General features: G+C 41.2%; 1 protein-coding gene across 3 annotated transcripts in view; it reads left to right on the forward strand.

The window, feature by feature from the left end:
• TGFBR2 (transforming growth factor beta receptor 2) overlaps positions 1-21,750 on the forward strand; it is a 58,575-nt gene that overhangs the window by 16,655 nt on the left and 20,170 nt on the right. For all 3 annotated transcript variants that reach the window (XM_068674451.1, XM_068674452.1, XM_068674453.1), the window contains 2 exons: positions 10,606-10,777; positions 12,412-12,602. In XM_068674451.1, the coding sequence (XP_068530552.1) occupies positions 10,606-10,777; positions 12,412-12,602 (363 nt within the window). The remainder of the gene's footprint in view (positions 1-10,605; positions 10,778-12,411; positions 12,603-21,750) is intronic.

Raw genomic sequence — 21,750 nt, forward strand, 5'->3', positions numbered from 1 at the left:
CCCAGCCTGGGATGCAAAATCCTCAGGTGCAATCCTGCCCGTGGGGCTGTGCAATCAGGGCTGATCAGTCTGGGTGCCCCTGTTGAAATTCACATTTTCCCATTGCCCTAGCCATGGGTTCCTGCTTGTCACACCATGTTTTTTGTTGTGTTTGTGTGATTGGAGAGCTGTCTAGACTGAAGAACTGCTCTGGTTTCAGACTGGCCTTTTGGAAGGGGAGGGAGGCTTGGTAAGGTGAGTATTAATGCAAATCAGCCCACCAGCCTGGGTCCTGTGTGAGGAAGGAGAACATTCAGTGAGGGATGGGAACAAATCTGCTTTACCTCACCAGAGGAGGTGAACAGGACTACTGTTTTTTTGCAAACTGAGAGTGCTTGTGCAGATATTTTCAGTATGGGTTCACCAGAGAGAAAAGGAAAAGAGAAGATCTTTTGTGTTCACAATGCTTAAGAAACAAATTAGTCACTTTTCTTAAAACGGTCTGAGGACATCTCCAAGAGGCAGGCAATTGTTGTTCTCAAAATATGCATTTCCTCGCATAAAAAAAGAAATGGCACTAAAAATAAGATGTCAGAAATGGTGTGTGAGTTCAAAATGGGATTCCCAAAGGAGTGATCCACGAGGGCTCTGGAAAGCTGCATGTGGCAAAAGCCTTTCAGAAGGGCCCTGACCCTCAGAAACTGCTGTGGATTGTGCGGCTCGAACTGCAGTGACTGTGCTTCTGATCGTTAAATGCAGCATATGCAGGAAAGATGGGGATGGCCTAATGTCTTCCAAAAACTGTCCAGAAAGCGTGTTAGTAATATTAAGGGGATATTATTAAAAACAAAATGAAAAATAAATGTATGAAATGGTGAGCACAAGAGTGATGCTTTTTCTGATTCCAAGCAACCTAGTAGTATCAAAGGAAGCCTGGGGGAGTGAGACATAACTTTGAATTTCCTGTTTTGTGTAATTTGTCAGTCTTAATGTTTATGCTTAATTTTCTCTACTTTAAAATAAATAAAAATAAAACTCTCCCCCCCCCCCAAACTAAAATATGTCATGACCTTTCCTGGACATCCTTCTCTCAGAGCAGAGAGGGTTTGTAAGAGCTTGCCAGTCTCTTGAGTGAATGAGCAGTGTTAATAAACATCTGCTGGTCTGTGCTGACCCTTCATAAGGTACAGCAGCTGTTGTAAAAATATTTTTTTTTACAGTTTCCTGTGCATTTTAGTTGTCTTAATCTGCTCTTTCCAATACACTAGAGCCCATCGGGCATACATTTAGCAAGACTCTATATGTAGCAAGAGTTTAAATTCAGCAGGAGTCAACTGTGGTTTTAGGAGGTCCTTTAGGAAAGATTTGGCTTTTTGCAATGTGAGTTGCTGCCTGCTGCCAGTGTAGAGGTCAGACTTTAAGCCATTACCATTTTGCGTTTGAAGGAGATGGTTTTCTGCCACCTATCTAACCTTCCACGTTCCTGCCAAAAATGCTGCAGGTAGTTAGGTAACACTACGAAAGCTTTTTCCACGTACAGGTTTCACACCTTTTGAATTTTATGGTCGATTTACAAGTAACTGAGTAAATAAACCACAGCAACTTTATGTGTGATAATTCTCAGTTGTGACACTGGCTATATTTGTTTCTATTGTAACCTGAACTGACGTAAATCAACCATGCTTTAAAAAGATTTGTAGATCGACAGAGAAAACTGTAAAACCTCCACCCTATTAACTTGATCGGTTAAACTGATGCAGTGATGTGAGGATACCAGGCTGCACTTTGTTACTTGAAGCTATTTGGAAAGTTAAGCGTGACAAAGCCACACACTAAATATGAGTAAAACCCTGTAGGAGTGTCAGTCGGGAGCGTCTGACTGAGCAAACGTTACTATTTTTGATGTCTGTGCAGCTTTGGTTCTGCATTGTTCTGTGGGAGCTGAGGGCTGCCTGCTCTAGTACCGCAGCGGTGAGCAGACAAAGCAGCTGTCTGCGTGAGGGAGAAGAAGGACTGTGCCATGTGCTGTCATCACAAGTGCCACAACTTCAATTTGCCATGGGAAGGAAGACAGGGTTTGGCAATACAGTATGTCAGGAAGCTTCTTAGTCCCAACACTCATAAGTTCCTCTACACCCCAACCAAAGATCCTAGTATGTTCTGCCAGCCAAAAGCTGAGCAGAAGATGCCCCATGACATACCCTCCAAAACTTCTCCGCCTTCCTCTCACCTGTAGCCTGTTCAGTGAGGATGCTTCTAAAAAGAAGACAGTGAAGATTTGTCTCTTCACTAAGCAGCTGTCACAAGCTGGACACTCATTACCTGTAGTAATGAGGTGATGACTTTAGGTAAACAATGTTGATACCTTAGGAATATGAAATATGATCTTTTTTTGTTGGGTTTTTTTTGGTCATCTAATGGATTTTTTGGTTTGTATGTGGCACTGAGCACATTCAGTAGGCTTACAAATAAACTGAAGGGCCAGGATCTGTTTCTATAAAATATGTAATGGCTAATAGAGGTAGCTTGGCAATAACAGTGGAAAATATCCTAAATGCTTGACTTTCCAAGAGAGAAACTGGAAGTTTAATAAATAGGCCCTTGAAAATAGAGTTGAATGACTTTAAAGTGGCCATTTCTCATGTCTTCTTGTAGTAAAAGAGAGAAAGGGAAGGAATAGAAACTAAGCTTTTGGAGGGAATATATGCCTTTTTCAAGACAAGTGATTCACCTTCCCCAAAGCCATTATGAAGAATGAAAAACCCGATTATATTTTCAAGTAGGTTGGTGGTGGCGGTGTGACTGTTGAGGGGGCAGGAGTGGGGAGAAGCATGTTTCTATAAACAGGCTTCCTAGCTAGTTGAAGAGAGAGGTAGGACAGGTTCAGAAACTGCTTTCAACCTACTTAGAAGATTCAGTGGCATGCTTTTGTTCTGGCAAGGACCTGTAGTTGAGAGCAGAGGTGCATTTGTGTTTTTCTGAGCCAGAAGTGTTCTTAATTGTTTTAAATATTTAGGGATTTGCCCCACAAGCTCTTCAGTCATGAAAAATCTTTTCTTCCTTCTGTATCACAGAACGAACTATTTAATACTTGAATGACTGCTGTCTATTTTCAGAGCATCTAAGTTGGAAAAATATTTGTATGAATCTGAAGTGTTTATGCTCTTTCAGCCCTGTTTCAGATGAAGTAATGGCAGTTTTTACTGTGCAAATAGAGTGCCAAAGGAGGTGAAGTTGCAAGATATGCTTCCTAAAGGACAGGTCAGATTTAGCTATGCTAATGTCAGTCCTGAGCTATGAATCATGCTTATTACAACAAAGCAGGAAGGCTGTTTTCCCTAATCTCATGATTCAGATGAGCATTGCTGTACTAGATACTCACTGTATATCTGAAGTCACAGAAGGAGTTAACCACCAACAACAGCTTCCAGTAAATTCCAAATTTAATGCATTATGCAGAAAAAAAAAAAAATAGACCCTGTAGTCATAGCTGAATAAATTGATCTTAATGTTATATCACATACAGTTCTCCAATGCTGTGTGCTGTTTACTGGCTATGTTAGGGAGGCTGTGGGTTAAAGTCAAGAGAAGATGAAACATCCCTTTGAGTGCCCTATGGGAAGCCATCATTTAGATCCTTTTTCAGCCTTTTTGCCTGGAGACAGTGTTCATTTGTTCCGCCTTCTGCGGGCTACCATGGAGTGCTAAACAGTGGCCAGCAAATGTGGAAGACGGCAGCAAGTCAAAAATCTGCAGGTGAAAACTCATTATCTGAAGCATCACAACAATGTTATTTTTATTGCCTGTTTTCAGAACATGTTCACATTTCATTGTAAGTGCTGAGCTTGAGTCTCCTCGCACCTGCACTAATGTCAGTCAGCAGTAATTTCACTGAAGACAGCTAGCTCAGTTCTTAGGCATGCATGTTTGAGGCAGGCAGCTCACTGCCATGCCCTGTGCAAGTGAGAAGAGCCAAGCCCATGATTAAAACTGCCAGTGTTAGCTCATTTTGGAAGTAGGGGATAAAAATAGTATTATTTTCATGCTTTAAATACAAGAATGATTTTTATCCTGAAGGTCTCCAGCTTAATATTCTGCTCCCTCCCTTATTTTCTCTTGTTGTGCCCCCCTCTTCCCTCACTCCTGCCAGATTTGATTGTGTTTCTGTGTCAGTGCCTGCAGCAATCCCTAAAGCAAAGTTTTGCCAGTTCCACATGCTGCTAAAAGCAAGGTATTGCCACCGCAGTGGTGAGTTAAATGAAGTTTTCTAACTCCTGCTCCTTTTCCTTTTGTCTTCCCCATCTGCAGATACCTTCCTGGCTTGTGGGTTAGAAATAGTGGTTTCCACATTTCAGCACAGTCCACCCAGTGGCCTTCTCATAGTGAACCAGTTCTCTTTTGGCCTTCCTTCATTGAACTGGGGGGGGCATGCTATTTCTGGCTAGATCTAGCTCATCAGGATGGTTCACGATGTCGTCTTTCCTAGCAGATTCTCAGACATGGTTGAAGAGCAGGCTGTAGCCCACATAAACAAAAAGTTGGAAGGTTATGGGCCCGACATGGCCAGTCTTTCCCCCATCTCACTGCCTTGTGATAGGATGGGTTACAGGACTGTGGGATGAATGTGTATCTCTTTGCATTAACAATTCCATTGTTGCCATTTGATTGGCATAACTTGCCAAAAAAAAAAGAGTGTTCACAAAAGGAAGTTATTTTAGTCTTTGTTCTTTGCAGAGCCCCAGTTAGGTTTGATCAGGCAGGAAAGCAAAACCATGGTCCCAACCACTCTGCAAACAGAAGTGCATTTACTACACAAAACCATGCCTTTAGACATCAACTAAGGCAGCTGCTGTGTTAGGCCAGAAGACTGAAGATCAAAAGGAAAACCAAGAGGTGAAATACCTTCTGGAGGAAAGAAGGGAAGAAGGGAGTGAGTTGCTAGGGCCATACTGTGGTGACATCAGTGATTTGTGACTACTCGTGATGCGGGTCAAGGCAAAAAAAAAAAAAAAAAAAAAAAAAAAAAAGAACCTTCAAATAACTCTCTAGGAACATGGTTTTCAGGAGTCTTGCAACAGGGAGAGTTAGATATGGTGAGCTAAACATTTCTGGAGCCTGCTTTCCTCTGACATATTTTAATTGTATGTAAAAGATAGCTGATATTTAGCTTTAAGGAAGCTGTCTTAGCATGCTTATCATCATTGCTATTAATCTTAATAGAAACAGTCACAAAAGTCCTGTGCCCATGCCAGTCCCACTGGGTTAAATCATAGTTGAGATAAAGGACTGCAGCCCACAGCATGGTCCGAGACACCAGGAACAATGTGCATTCATACTCACATAGTGAGCGTGGGAGTATGTGTCAGAGAGTGGTACTCCAGTTCAACTCGTGATGGCATTAAGTTCAGAAGTGTCAGCTGTAATTGAAAATCGGAAAATACATGTTTCACGGTGTTACCCCTGAAGATCACCATCCTAGGTGATTTGCAGCATTGCCAAGTCCTGTGATTTTTATCATGAGTTGCGTGATAGCCATTAATTTTCTTGAATATCAAGCTTCTGGATTCCAGTGTTTTTATTTTGTTAACTTTTGATTTTGTAAGTTGGTAAGTTTCCAATCCTTCTGCTTGTGGTCAAAGTTTCAAAACATTACTGAAATGCACTCTGAGATTCCAGACAGCATTGGTAAATAAAGGAGAACCCAGCAGTTGTTCTTTTTTTTTTTTTTTTAAACTTCTTTTATTTCTACAATCTCTTTGGCTAATCTTGTGATTTCCTGACTCATGGTTTTTGAATATTTAGGGTTGATTATGATCCTGTCTTTTCTTCCTTGTATTACTGCACTGTATATAACAAGTACAAGTAAGAATAGATATCAGGATATTTCCGAGTCTTAAAAACAAAGCTCAGATCTCTCCTTTCCCTTGACCCACCCCTCCCTCCTGCAGTTCAATCATCAATACTTAGAAGGCATTTTTGGAAGGCAAAGAATGTTTTTGCAGCACCACTTCATTTTCATGATGCTGGCAGTGTTTCCATCAGTACTGAAGTTCTGCTAAAGTTATAGATCATGTGCTGGAGGGAGGTTGGCAAAACAGAAAAAATGCTCAGTGTGGTATTGTTTCTAGCAAAACGTAGTGTCTCTGTGTTAGATGAGAAGGTAATACACATTGAATTTTCTTCAAAGTTGCTGCTGTGCTATTTAGCCATTGAGACATGAGGCCATGGAGCTGTGCTCTTTGGGGGAACAAGGACAAGTTCCTTTTTGTCTTCCTGATAAAGGCATCCTCCTCCTCGCGCATTTCCATAACGTAGTGGAGTAAAATCTTAAATCCAAACCTCTCCCATCATGTGGAATTATTTCATAGCAGCTGAGTTTTTATCCCAACATCTCCCTCAGCATTTTTTTTAAAGGAATGAGATCTATCTGCTCAGCAGTGCTATCTTATTTGTATACATGTGCCAAAGGCGTTGGAAGAGAGAAGAGAAATGCGGTAATTGTATTTTACAATATAGGAATGAGAGAAATTGTCTATTTCTGAAATGCAAACTAAGAACTAAATAAAATTTTCCAGTGTAGATATTCCCCAGAAAACAGCATGTTGTTTTGGACTTTGTTTAAATGTTATTGGCTTTTGAGGGGCCTGTAACAATATTAAAAGAAAAATAAGAAGAATGTAAACTGTAGACTGAGGTCTCAATCAAAGTTACGCATCTAAAAAAAAGAAAGGAAAAGAAAAAAACAGATACAGAGCAAACAACTCCAAGACAGTCAATAGACTTTCAGTGTGGTCATACAGTTTATCAGGTCTTGAGAAGTCACAAAAAAGAGGTGAACCACAGAGTAAAACAAAAAACCAATGGCTCCATCAGAAGCCATGGAGTTGATCTTTCCTATGTGGCTGTTCTAGTGTCTCTTCCATAATGTCCAGCCCAGGTGTTGGCTTGCACGTGCTGTGCATTTTAACCACAATGACTGACCTATGGTCAACTGGTCAGCTGGAAGATTCATAGACAAGAAACACTGTCTTTTTTGAGTCCTCTTCATGGTCAGAGAAGCAAGGAAAGCTACAATTAGGCTTCCTGCAGAAGTCAAAATAAGAAAACTAACATTAGAGAGTAGATGACAAAACTCACGTTTTAAGAAGCAAGCACACGTTTTAGGATGTCGTCCTTCAGATGTGCAAATCTGTGTGTTTTGTCTGTTGACTATCCCATTATATCCACAGAGGTTTGTCTGTTTGCTTTTTAAAGGAAAATGAAAGGTTGCTTCTGTCCAGTGTTCATACAATGTCTGAACGGGATAAAACCTTGAGGAGTTGCCTTGTGTGGTATGAAGCGGGCAACAGGGTAGTCAAGCAGTTTTAGAGATTTAAATTAACTTCAAAATTAACATTCAATTAACTACCAGAAGAGGAGCAATCTTGCTGGTCATGAACCACTCTTTGCTCATGGGCCCATCAGGGAGTGAGCGAATACATTTTCTGGGGAAGAGCCATACCAACCTGTCATTCTCCAGGCAGTAGACCATTAATTGGACGCAGGTCTGAATTTATGTGACTTGGAAGCTGTGAGTCTTTCTTAGATTTCTAAGTCCTCAAAGCCTGGTTGCAGACTTAAATCAGAAGAGATTGATGCTGAGGTTCACATATGGCTCCAGATATCAACACAGGATGTTTGCAGAGGTTGATTTCAGCATCAGTCTGATAGGGGAAAGTCAAACTTGGTTTTAGCCCACTTAGTTTGGAACTAGATGGGCTGTCAGAGTGAGCAAGGCTGAACTGTAGTAATGAACAACACACCAACACCTGCTGGCAATGTGACAGTGTTAGGGAGCATAAATTGCAGTCTCACTTCAAATCAGATGCTGAAGTGTGGAAGAAAGTTTGTGCACCTGGACAACTTATCCAATACCTTGAACTGCCAGGGGAATGAAAACAGAGGCCCTGCATTGTCAGACGCTATTACAAGTATTCCTGGGAGAAAATTCAGGTCCAGTCAGTTCTGGAAGTCCTAAAACCCTATTACCTTTTGCCATTAATTTAGCACATTCAGAAATTATCTGTCACTAACTACTGAGCCTTTTGCTGGTAACTGAATCAAAACCTACTGCTCTCACTTAGAAACTTTGTGTTCATGACTTTGCAGGTGATTACTGCTTTTCAGCTAGCACTTTTATTTTAATATTATTTTTTTTAAATCAAGTTTCTTGGTTTGGAGACCTCTCCTTGGAAGAGGTCCAAACATATTTCCATCTGTTTGTTCCGGTGGGTGAGACTTGGCAGAACCTGGCGTGGGTGGGGACAGCACAGAAATGACCCCGTCCCTCATCAAACACAATGTGCTTGAACCAGTTTATCTAAGGACTTGGTGTCGTGGCCTTTGGCTCTAGCGTTGAGAGGACTGGGTCATGTCTGCAGCCCAGGCATCCTTCATAATACAGCTGCCCTGTGAAACACAAAGCCTTGTGAACTCAGGGCTGAAAGCACTGTAGATGCAGCTGAGTCTTTGCAGTTTGAGCAGATATCTTTCCCTTGTGCTGCTCAGTTGTGTGGTGTCAACACAGGAGCCACAGGCCCAGCTCCCTGCTACAGGTTTCCTGTGTGAACTTGGCTGAGTCATTTAATCTCTGTGGCTCATCTGTAAAAGCAGTGCCTCCTTAATATTTCTCTGTATTGCTCATCCAAGGCTTTAGGAACATAGATTGGCTTTTTACTGGGTAGAGGGACAGTCCAACGTTGGCAGGGTGCTTTGATCATTACTGTAACCTAGAAAAGTTAATACAGATATTAGTTTCTCTTCAACATCTGGTAAATCAGAGGTATCATCCCAAAGAGAGGAACAGTTTACCAAAACGATGGCTACATTAATACATATTTTATAGAGCACTGTATCCAAGACCTTTAGAATCCCTGCCACGCCTCCTTCAATGAGGCTTTGTTCTTCTGCATAGCTTTGGGGAGTTGTTGCAACACAAATAACGAAGGACAAGAAATGTTTACCTCAGGCTTAAAATTCAGCCAGCCTGTGACATACTGCCAGCACTCTCCATCCCAGTAAGTGCTCCCAGAGAGCTTGTCATAACCCTTACCTCTGTGTAGGAGCTTCTTCTATACCATTAAAATCATTGGGCATTTTACTACTGATTGCGAAGGGAAGTGAGATGAGAGACCTTAGGTCAGTATAAGAGCATGCTAGTCATGAGAAGAAGGATGTGTGGTTTGGGTAAGGAGGAAAGATTTTGCTCTCAGTCCTTCACAATGGCTCAGAAATGCATTGGAAATGTTAGCAAAAGGCCTTTTTATTTCCTTCTGGAAAAAGCATGTATATTTAATTCCTGTTATAAAACATTCTAATGGTAATAAATAGTGAAGTTCTAGAAGAAAAAAATTGATTTCTCAGTTAATGGAGGAGAGAGGGAGAAATTACAAATCCCCGGTTGCCTATTATTGGTTGACTAGCAACATTTGGCCACAGACAGCAATACGAACATGGTTTTAGCACACAGGTGGCTATAAGAGAAGGGCTGTGTTAAATGAAGCCTAGGATCTCCTTAAAGTGGTTCAACCTATTTTCCCAAATATATAACAAAGTGAGTCAGACTGAAACTGTTGTAGATAGTCTACTCCACTTCAGATATAGTTGCATATTCATTTTAGCTTCAGAAAAAAGTTTATGTTGGCATTTTCTGTTCCTTGTAGTCACGCTGGCTTTTCAAAATAGCTTTTGAACTAAAAATAGGTTTCCTGAAATTCATAATACTGGGATAAATAACATCTCTTCCTTTACTGCTACTACACTGAAGCAGATGGAGAGTGCTAAGACTCTTTCATGACCAGTAAACAAGTAACTCTTCAGTGCTCGGGCACAGAAATGTAGCTGCTGGGTCACTGTGCAATTCTACAACAGAGGCTGTCATAGCAAGTTATCTTGAGTTAAGTCCCCTGGAGTTAGCCCAGAAAGGCTCTAGCAGCAGATTACACTAGCGGCATGGATGCGCTGTTGCATTTCCAGCTTGAGTTTCACCCATAACCTCTGGCAGACCATCTAATTTAGGATGACAGTCAGTTCCAGTTCTGTGTTTCTTCTTTGTGAACAGTAATCAGATTAGGGGTGACAGCCAGGTGATATCTCAGGTTAGTGAAGACAGACTTGCAAAATCCATCAAGATCCATGTCATAATGATGTCACCCACCTAGGGTGCATACCCACCGTGGTTTCCACAGTTACTTTAGCAAACAGGCTGTGATACAATATATTGCACATAAGGGACAGATATGCTGCCTGTGAATAATGCAAGTGGATGGCTGCAGAGTAGTTCTTTCAGGACAAACTGGGCGCAGAATAAGCTTGATTCTGCAAATTGCAAAGAAACTTTTGCACCCTCTGACGTCAATAGACTTTGACTTCGCATTTCAAATTCACTTTGATTAACCTGGTCTTGACAGTGTGGTGCTTGTGCTGTTGCAAAGAAAATTGGTTGTTGCACAAGATCAGAGATTTTTCTAATTTAAGGTATGAGGGAATGTTTGCTGCTGATGAAAACCTTATCTTCATAATGAGCAATAACATAATCTGATAATCTATCATTATTAAGTGTCCTTCCCTTTTTTTTTCTCCCTTCAGCTGAAACTATGTCACCTATAGACAGAAATAAGGAAAATGGACTGCAATTGCCCAAACTATGCAAATTTTGTGACATTAAAGTAACAACCTGCTCAAACCAATATCAGTGCAAGAGCAACTGCAACATCACTTCTATCTGTGAGAGGAATAATGAAGTCTGTGCCGCTGTATGGTAAGTTTTTTCTTCATACAAGTGGGGAAGGGTGCACAGCCTCATTCATCATCACTTAGTACTTTCCTCAATTGCTTTGATATTCAGAATCGCCCTGCTATTTCACCGGGCTCGGCTCTCTCGTTTCCAATTCGTATCTGTGCTTGGCATGCTGAGAGTTGCTTGAGGTTAACAACAATGCTGATATGAAATGTTCTGGGGATTTATTTATTTATTTGGAAATAGTTCTGTTCCAGCATGTGCTGTTATTGGAAAAGAGGCATGGTTTTGCTCAAACCATTGAGCTGCATCTATCCACAGCACTCAGTGTAGAATCAGGTCTAAGACAGAGAAGATTGTGGTGGCATTAGCTGAAGAAAAACAATGCTCTCTCAGATTTCATACTGAACTAGGCTATATACGTGTATCATAGCAGCTTTATTTACTACTTATAGGTAGAAAAGCTTTCTCTTAATTGGAAAATATTCCTCTGTGTATATACTGTCTCTGATGTAAGTGTTTCACTTTTTATAAAGTGTATGCCTAAGTTCAAGTAGATCTGCAGCATGTGAAAATATTTAATGTAATATTTTTTGTAGAATTTGTTGATTAAACTTGTATTATGCTCTAAAAACTTCCTTAAATAGCAAGAAAGAAAAACAGAAACACTCTTAATGAGTTTGTAAGTGGACAAAAGAAACAGAACTGAGTATTTGCAACACTGCTGCTGATTTAGAAGCATGATTAGAACCACTTAGAGAAAAGCATGATTAATTAATTTATTGAGGTAGTCGTTATGTCCATTGACTTGAAGAGATGTTCAGCGTAATTGGATGTGGACACTTGAAATTTAGAATCGGTCCAATATGCTGTTCCGTACTTGTCCTGTGCTCCTCAAGTATGTATTCATTGTCTGTTATTGCCATACAAAGTGACTGTAGTGCAACTGAAGATACACTTTGACTTTTACATGTCAATTTATCCAAAGGACACGTGAGTTGGTAATTACACTTGAAGTACTATTCGCCTCTAAGTCTTCTGTCCATGAAATAAAATCTATGGACCAAGACAAAACACAGGAATCTGGGCCAGATTATCAGCTGTAAATATTTCCCTGACAGTGAGGTCACTCTGGCTTGCACCAGTTTTGCTTTGTTTTTACAAAAAACACTCTGTGAGTAACTCCTTCGGTGCAGAAATTGTGCCGACTGCAGGCCTCAAGAACAAACCAAAAAAGTCTGACCCAATAGAAATTCCTTAGATTTTGAGGAAATAATTCAGTTTTTATCATAATTTCCCACAGATTTTTACTGCCTTCACAGTGACCACAAAAACCAAAAGTATGTTCTGAAGTTCACAGCAGTTCATTGAGCATTAGCTTGAATAATTTCGGGTGAGATTTTCAAAGGCACTCATTTGGGCTTAGTGGTAATACGATACAGGAATAGCTGTGCCATTGTACAAATGCCCCAGTGTGGAGCAGCCCAGATGCAGCCAAATTTATCCCATTCAGGAAAGACAGAGAAAAACATATGATATTCTTTAAATCACCTTTGAGTTCTCAAAAGAGGCAAATCTGGGACAGGCACGGGCCTGTCTGCTCCCTTTCTTAAATATTCTTGCTTTGATTTCAATTTTCTCTTTTTCATTCTTAGGAGACGAAATGATGAAAATGTGACATTAGAAACAATATGCCATGATCCCCAGAAACCTCTCTATGGTCACATGTTGGATGACTCCAGTTCAGAGCAGTGTTTGATGAAAGAAAAGAAGGACAATGGGGGATTGATGTTCATGTGTTCCTGTACAGACGAAGAGTGCAATGATGTTCTTATTTTTTCTACAGGTAGGTTTAATAATTTACCCTGCATTCCTGGGCTATACCTTACATGTAACATTAAATCTCTCATACCAATGGACTTGCAGTTTGTAGAGGAAAACCTACAGTTGCTAGAGACTTTTTGGTCTCTTCTGAAAAGAGGAGCCCAAGATTTCTTGGCTGTGTGCAGAAGCTGGGGCAAATACTGATAGTGGTTTGATCATAGGTGGTAGACCCAGGACCTAATTCTATCAGATTGCCTTAATTTTATAAAAAAAGATGCATTTGCAGTGAAAAGATCTGACTGTGTGTCAGCTGTCTGGAGTTTTTATACAAAGCTAGCCACACCCTTGTGGATTTTGGCTAATTTGTTAAAAATTAGTCATGCTATAGCTGTTTCTCCTGGAGCTATACAAGCTGAATACAATCACTTTGACAAATGCGTGTCTTCTGTGTGTGTTTATGGGAACCGTTCCATAAATTCAACACCAAGTGCCTTCATTCCTATCAACTCTGGACCCCCTCACACTTCCAGAGCAGCCCAAAAGGAGCTGTAGTGTAAATGAAAACGTGGCCTTTTTAGCCTAACTCCTTTCACTCTCTGGAGTGGAGCTTTTCCTCCCAGGTCATATGCTGTAAGCACTCTAGGTGACTCATGAAAACTGTGCCCTGCATTGACATGTAGAAAGTGAATAATTACAGATAAAAAATACAGTGACACAAAACTTCAGTTTGTAACTTTTCCAGTTCATTCACAAACACAAGCATCAACTCCAGTTGGGAGGGGGGAGAATTGAGGCCTTGTCATTCCCTTTTTTATTGTTGTGGATTAGTGTTTCTTTTAAATGAAAACAGCCCCTTTGGGTTGCTTGCCTGGTTAGCCATGGCAGGAAGACAAACGATTTTTACAGTATCAGACATGCGGTTTCCTGTCTGTGTTTAACTTTGAGCAGAACATCACAGCCAGCTGGTCCACGGCTCCTCCAGACAACTAGATAATAGCCTGTAATAATTTTGCCTTTGGAATGACTGTCATCCAGGTCTATTCTGTACATTGTTCTTGCCTTTTTTTGTCTCTATATTTCTTGTACATCAGGGTAGTAAGGATTTTTGCAGTGTTTTTGCACATCTTATAGTTCTAGAGAGTGGACAAAAAATACACTAAGGAAGACAATTCAAGCAGTGACTGTGCTTGTTTATCAGCAGAAATGGAGACAACAAAAAAAGATTTTAATATTTCACCTGATGATCACAGCCTTTCCTTTCAAGATGTTGCTGTAAAAGATCGGTGTTCTAGCTCTTCTTCTTTCTGAATGAAGAAAAAACAGATTTATTTTTTTCACAGTGTTTCTGAGGTAAAGAAGAAAATTGTGGGTAAGGCAGAGATTTCTAATTTCCACCAGAGGTTACTCACTACGTTCCAGTGATTCACAGCTGATCTGTTATTGCTTATAGAAGAACTGGCTTATGGCACTGTTGGCTTGTATCAGTCTTGAATGCGAAGGGTAAACCTACTGACTCTGTTTTTAGACACAAACATCTAAAGCTTCAGGGTAGTGGGCGGTATTGTGACTCACTGAAGTGTGGCTTTGGAAATGTTTGAAGTGGTTAGATCCAAATCAAATGCCTCTTTCTTGTATGGACTTTTTGTTTAAGTTGCCAATCTGAAAAATAAACCAGGCACAGTCAGACATGTGCCCAAACATGCCTGTAGTTCTGCTGTGTCAGGGGGCTTCTGGCCCTGATGCTGAACCCTGGTATTTCAGGCCACAAGCGGTTGGTGAAAAACATGCGCAGAATCAGTCCAAACAATATTCTGTAGTTCTTGGAGAAATAATATCCAGGAGACAGGTAGCCACTGCAAATCTGACTACCCCATGTTTATTTTTTAATCCTTTTCTTTTTTGCCAAACAAAATTGTGGGCGACTAGCAAACAACTTACACCCCTGTGGTGGAAAAACATTTCTCACAGCAAAACTCAATGCCAGTCTGTTTAAATTATTATTTATTCAAATGTCTAATGTCAGTATTACCGGAAGGCAAAACCAGGGAGCAAAAACACTGGAAAAGATTAGCCAAAAAGGGGGAGGGGGAAAGGCCCTGGCTGGCCATGGAGTACTTGGCTAGGTGGCAGACAGGGCCCTTGTCATGCTGTCATGGAAAAGATGAGTGCAGGACTGAACTACAACAGCTTTTTCCTCCTTGATGTCTAGTTGTGTGTGGTGGATCTTCTGCACAAAAATTTTACACTGGCATCTTTTGCTGGTCTGTCTCTAGCTGTTTGCACAGTTCCAGGCCTCCCTTGGTGTTTGGCCAGCCTTGCTCCTCAGCGTTCCCTTCACCACACCATCTCCCAGCCTCTACGCGTCAGCCAGTGTCAGCATGACAAATCCTTAACAAAGTTTTTCTTTATTAACAGTCCTAAGTAATTTGGCTGAAGTCAAGGCTACCCAGAGGAATGGGACTTGTGCTCTTTCCAGCCTCGTGACTGATCTGATCTCCATGGGCAGAGAAGATCAGGCACTCTCACTGCAGCCAAGGAAGTGGGATGCCTGCATGCTATGCAATATATGACCCACCTGTATTGCAGTGCAACTTCTTCCTGTTGTGCAGACATCTGTATATAAAGGGTTGACCCCAGCACTGGAGCCTGCAGACAGAAACATAAATCCTTTAAATCACAGGATCGTGTATACTGTTGTCATTACATATGCTATTGTTTTCCCAGGCATTGATTTCAAACACATCCAAAAATGCAGAGTTTTGGAAAGGCACAGCAGATCTGTAGCCCAGCTCTGCTCAGTTTAAAGTCATTTCATTCTGATAATTTGCACAGTGATCATTTTTCACCTTCACCTGTTTTGCTATGCTGTACAGTTGCTTAGATATAGCAAAACTTCAGGGGTAGAGATGACTGATGGGTCAACAAGAATTCGTGAGAATAATGAAGCTAACTGGGGAAGGGTGTCAGAGGTGTCAGAAGGTGTGCTGACAACGATCTTAACACTGATAATAGTTTCCGTAAGTTTCTTAATTGAGGGTGTAAGAGATGTAAGTATTTGATTATTCAATTGTGGCTGAGTCATTTGCCTGACCGAATTACAGCCTATAGATAAATGGTGTGTCAAGTGCGGTGATTGCTAGCTGTATATGGTTGTTATCTGGGACACCACACCTGGTGTTGCTGCTGCCTTGTCCTGCACCTGGATGGTAGAAGATATTGCTAATGTTTTAGAATTTCCTTAATTTGGTATCTCTCGCTTGTCTCTAACATGTTGCCCCTGTCTTTTCCTTTCTTTCTCTCCTCTTCCTTTCCCTACTAGACTCAAAGCTTTAGTGATATTACTTGACTACATAGGAGGATCTCAGAATTAAGAGCAGACTTAAGACCTGTGCACAAAGAGCAACCAGGCCATAAATACTCATGTGATGAGTTGTCCAGTGCTCAAGGAACAGCAGAAGGGCCATGATTACAGCTGGACTGCTTCCAAGTGGATTATAACAAAGGCTTTCATTAATCTGTTTTTCTGTTATCCAACTAACATGTTCAGAAGGTAACTGTCTTCCAGCTGCCCCATAAAAGAGGTCAGTAGCATTACATAACATTGCACAGAGCCTCTCAACGCTTGTATATTGGCATTGTTCTCAATGTTTCCTCTTAGATATTTGCAGCCACAGAGTCCCACCCAAAGCTTGCAGCTGTATGTAACCCAAGGAGAGGCTGCTAATACTGAATGTGTGATTCACTTAGTGGGATAGAAAGGAAATACAACGGAAAGAAGCTAAAGAAGCCAAAAATTTGTTTTGCTCTGGTTTATTTATATTGTTTGCTTCCTAGGAAAATAACCATGCAGAGCTCAGTTACAGATTTGTGTAAAAACAAACTAGGCAGCACTCTTCGAGCCTGGTTGGCATATTTGTTACAATTTGCATCACTTGAGAGCTTAATAAGTGTGGGAATGTGGCCAACCTTTTATCAGGTTGTCATGGAAGAGACTTTAATAATTACAGACAGAAACAAACTGTAACTAACACTGGCAACATAATATTTTGGGAAAGGTTGAAGGGGTGAAACTCAGGCTGAGAATAAAAATAGTGGTTAATGTGTGGCATCTGTTGGAACATATTGAAACTGGAGAGATTGATTTGTTCCAGAAAACCACCAGCAAACAGCAGCAGACACTGAGTTGTATAACTGAGGCACGTATCAGAAACACGGTCACATGGTGTAAAGTTAGAACAAGTCAGTTTTCATACTGCTGAGTAGGAAAGCTTGGCTACAAAAGTCAAAATTCACAACGGTTGCCATGTACACCCAGTGGAGTTGGAGTGACCTGATAGTGACTTGTTAGGATAGATAGGGGAATGCATCCAGGGGTGGGATATTTTAAACAAGCGGGTGCTGTGTCAGCAAACCAAGGAATTACACTTTTCAGCCAGCAGTGAGGGAATGAAACAGCAACAAACTATTTGTTCTGTCTTAGAGCTTGAGTGTTTCTTAAACCCCCCTGAGTGCTGAATAGCATATTTGGAAATCAGAAAAATGAAATTCTGCTTACAGTAGATAAAATATCCATTACATCACTCCTGCCCGGCCTTTACACTGAAGTGGGCCATCCAGAGGTGATGTATGACATGACTGAGATGCAGCTGTTCCCATCAGGTGGCGGATGCAGATGCATGACTCTTACAACATGTAGCTTGGTTGTGTAACTGGAGGTTCTTCTTGGTCATAACAGAGATGTCTGAGTCCTGATCACCCGATCATGGGTAGTCATGTGCTGAGAGCAAAGGGGAAAGCAGTAGTGAGTGTGCCACAGCTCTCCAAAACTGCTCATGCTGTCGCCTTACTAACCTCTCAGAAAAAGAGGTAACTGGTGGCATTGGGCACTGGCCTGCATAAAGTGCTCTGAGGGCTGGGTCCAGTTTGCCTGACTGCTGAGCAACATTCGAGCTGGAGAATAACCAAAAGGCTAAGGAAATGAGTTCTCACACCTCTGGGCAAACATCCTCGGGGATCAGATTCTGAGCCAGGAGGATGGCTGCTTTAGAAACACAGCTGGAGAAGCAGGTTCTAGAGATGGCTTTACCTGTCACTTCTGCTCTCTCTGTGTTCCTATCTCTCTGATAGGAGGCCCCGTAGACCTGCCAGCTACTAGTGCTAGCCTCTCCAGAAGGCTGCTTCAGCAGATGCCATCACTGGGCTTTTGCATGCCCTGACAACCTCCTCTTTAGACTAAATATGAAGACATACAGCTCAAACACAAGTTACTGGCCTTGACAGTCTTGGTTTACCTGGTCCAAGAAAAATCTTGTCAAATTCAGGAACTGGCTGCAAGAATTTGACTTTCAGGAAAGTCTACAAGAAATGCCAGGGTTTATTTTCCACTGGATAGCAACATAGAGTCTGGTTTTAAAATCTAGTAATCTATGTCTTCTGCCATCAGATGGTTCAGCACAGAAAAGGAAGGTTGGAACTGATTTCCTGCCCCACAAAACTAATAAGTTTTTTAGAAGTTCTTCATCTCCAGCAGGGATGGAAAATGAAAATGTTTCCAGGAAACTGTCAAGATAAAAAAAAAAAATGCAGGTTAGTTTGAAGTGCAGCATTTGAGTTTGATTATTTCCAAATATTTTGTGTCAGCATTGACCATTTTCCTGAGAAAAAAACACCCACTTTCCAATAAAAAAGCAATATTCCCTATGTGCAAAGCCCAAACAACAACACTCATAAAATTAGCAGAAGTTTCTAAACATAAAACTTGGATCAACTTTCAGACCACTTTTGTTCACAAGACACGGGTTTCAGAGAAAAGTATAGGAATGTCTTGTCTAATAGAGTTTCTGTTTTGATGATCAACATTCCCCAAATAAAAATATTTTGCTGAAGATTCCCAAACCAGTTTAGCTCTAAAATGACCCAAACCAGGAGGGAGCGTGATACAATAAGCTATAGAATTTCATTATCACTTGAGGATTCCTTTAGAAAATAAATTACCCCGAACAGCAGCTCAGAGTCTGTGAAACTTCTCCCTGAAAATGAAACATTTCATGGAATTAATTTTCATCCAGGAAGTAGCATTAAAGAGATGGGCAGACCTTTGTATATTTTATTGCTTAGTCTCTTGCCCAGAAATCAGTAAGCACGTAAGGTTCAAGCTCACATTTTGCCTGAATCAGAGTTGTCAGAGATGGAAAGCTCTTCCTGGAATCAAACAGAGCAGAACTTGAACTTGGAGCTCCCATACCCCAGACTAGTCCCCTCACTGGTGGGGATTCGACACTCATATCTCTTGCCAAATTGCAACATTTGAACAGAATCCTGTTTATGCAAAAGCCTTCAAAAAGTGTTAGTTTTCATTCCAGTGTGGAACTGAAACCAAACTATGAAACCTCAGAGTTGCTGCAAAGAGGAGTTGTCCTTCAGTCAGCTCAAAGGGCTGCTTTGTGTCTCAGGAGCCTGCAAAATAACTGGACCGCAGGCCAGGTTCTGGGCCCAGATTTTGTGACTGTGTGTTTCTGGAGATTTTAAGGCACTAGATGAGCTTGCAAGACATCAGTATTGATACGTTTATCATGAGTTCTGTTGGTATGGGGTATATTCTTGCCCTACTGTGGAGCTCCGACTGACAGATGAGTAGGCTGCAACTTCAGGAAGCACAAGCAGCAGACAGTGTTGGATTAGTTCAGTACCAGCTGCATGCTTATGCTGCCCTATGCATTAGAGCACAGCTCCTAATTTTACAGGGATCATTTTATTTATTGTTTCCAAAGTTCAGTGACACCGAGGTTCAATCAAAGGTCCAACCTAAAGAATTTGTAAGCAAACCAATGTTGTGCCTTGAAGCCTCCTGCCCAAAGAGTGTTTCCATTTTTCTTGGCACCTGAGTCCAATTCCCTAAAGGCTTGGGTAGTGCTAAGGATCATGCAGATAGCTTGTGCTTAGATTAAGCCACTTACAGGAAGCTTTCTTTTAGTTAGATTTCTCTATTGTTATGCTTTATTAATAGGCTCTTTTGAAGCTTGAAAAAGGACTGATCTGCCTGAATGATAGTTCTGGGTGGGGAAAGTTATTTAGGAGTATGTTGGCAAAACCTGAAAGGCTATTCCATTTAACCATTTCCTTGCTTGCCTGTTCAGCCAGGCTTTGCTCATAGCAGTGCTCAGAAAGAGGAAGCTGCACTCCCATTTTTGAAATTATGGTGCTTGAGTCATAGGCATTTATTATAAGCAAATGAATATATTTATTCTGAGATTCCTGCAATCAAGCCAGAAAATGTTGGCTAGCCACTATGCAAACATACAGATGCACTCTTGATTTTGATCCTGCCCTGAGTTGGAATGCAAATTCAACTCAGAAGTACCCCAAACTTAGCCTGTGCTGGAGGGGCTGATTTTGTTTCGCTCATATCAGCAGTCAAAATCAGAAGTGGTTTCCTTGCTTTAACCAGCCCCTGGTGCCAACAGCTCTTTACTGTTGCTGTCTCCTTTAATCTTGCTGGCATGCAGCTCAGTCCCTTCATTCTAAGCCCAGGATCCTGCACCCAGTTCCCCCTGTTTGGTGCTCATTCTTGCTCTTTCCAAGCCTTGAGTGGGACTGTCTAGTGTCTTAAAAACAGAAAATGAGCACATCTTACATCCCTGCTGCTTTAGGTGCAGGATGTGCAGCCACATGCTTTTTACCCCCTGCCTCCCTACTTCCTCCACAGGATGCTGCTGAAGCGGATATGTCACTTTGCAGCAGGGATGCAGGACAATACAGTGTTCAGGGGAAGTGGTAAAACTGCTCAGCCTCAAAGCAGTTTTTTCTGCTTCTGCTTTGATTAATTTATTTTTTTTTTATTCTTTTCCAAATGACATTTGCAACATCAACAGTTTCTGTCTTCCACCCAGAAATCCCCAGTACCACAAGCAGAGCTTTCCCTTATGCAGAAAGAGGAAGAGCTAAAGCATCTGTGAAGTCTGTTGGAGACTTCTCAGCTGTAGGCCTAAGTAATACAGCCTGCACTCAGACATTATGGGAATGACCAGAAACCCTCAGTGTATCCATAATGGTAAAGAAATTGAGACTTTGGATGAGTTTTTTCTCCATTAGATCTGCACGTGTGCCAACTACCTCTAGCTGCTTGGAGTCTAATACATCTCGGGGTGTTTTGCTTTATTTTGTTTTTCCCTCATTTAGAAAGACATCTGTTTTTTAAATATCTGAGCTATATACTGCAAAGTGGCAAAGTAAAAGAGCTTAAAGTGTTCTAAAGAAGCACGTACACCACATAATATAGATTGCAGGAGGATGATATATTGCTCAGTTGCAAGAGCACAGTCCAAACTTCAAGTGTTCTTTTTGGTGACCAAGGGAAAACAACAACAGAACTCTAAATGCTCATAAAAACTATTTATCTGATTGTTACAGATCACAGTTGCGTTTATAAAATTACGGCCTGTTCGCAACAAAAACTCAGAAACAGAGCTATCGTACAGCAGTCAGTCCTCTTCCACCAGGGTGTTTCCCTAGTTCTTTACAAAGTAGATTTTCTGAGAGCAAAGTATTCACAAGGGAATAAGCAATGCAAATCTTCTGTTTACTGATAGTGACATTGGCCATTCTAAATATAATCCTCCAGTAAGGGCTATAAAAAACTGTATTTTTTTTTTACCCTTTTCAACAAGTTGAGAAGTTGAAGGGCTGCCTGTAATCTGTGATTATACATTTAAGTATAGGTATGTTACTAACGTTTTGTTGCCAGGGGAAAGTGCTTGAGAATAAGGATTTGTGATTTGCATAGGTGTGAAAGAAGGGTTAGGCTTAAAAGGTTAGTTTGCATGAATGAAATAAATTCATGTCTTTGTTGGTGTAGCACGGGTGCTGCTAATGAATGCGACTAATCTGTGCTAGCTGGAAATGTCAGTGCTAGAAAGACACTTCCTCTTCCGTGAAGCCCTGTGAGAGATGGTAGGATAGAGTTACTTGCTCTACACTGACTGATGAACCTTGCAAACAGAGGAAGCGCATCCTGGTTCAGGATTCAGGCCCTCTTCCAAAAAAAGAATGTACTCTTCAGATGTCCTGTCACCTACCTTTGAATAGCCAGTGGCTCCTGCTGCTTGCCAGCTATCTGTGTATACAATGTGAAAGTGATTATAAGTGAAACTGGGGGGTCGGAGGCATTGCTT

This window comes from Anas acuta, chromosome 2, assembly GCF_963932015.1.
Source record: "Anas acuta chromosome 2, bAnaAcu1.1, whole genome shotgun sequence".
Lineage (NCBI taxonomy): Eukaryota > Metazoa > Chordata > Aves > Anseriformes > Anatidae > Anas > Anas acuta.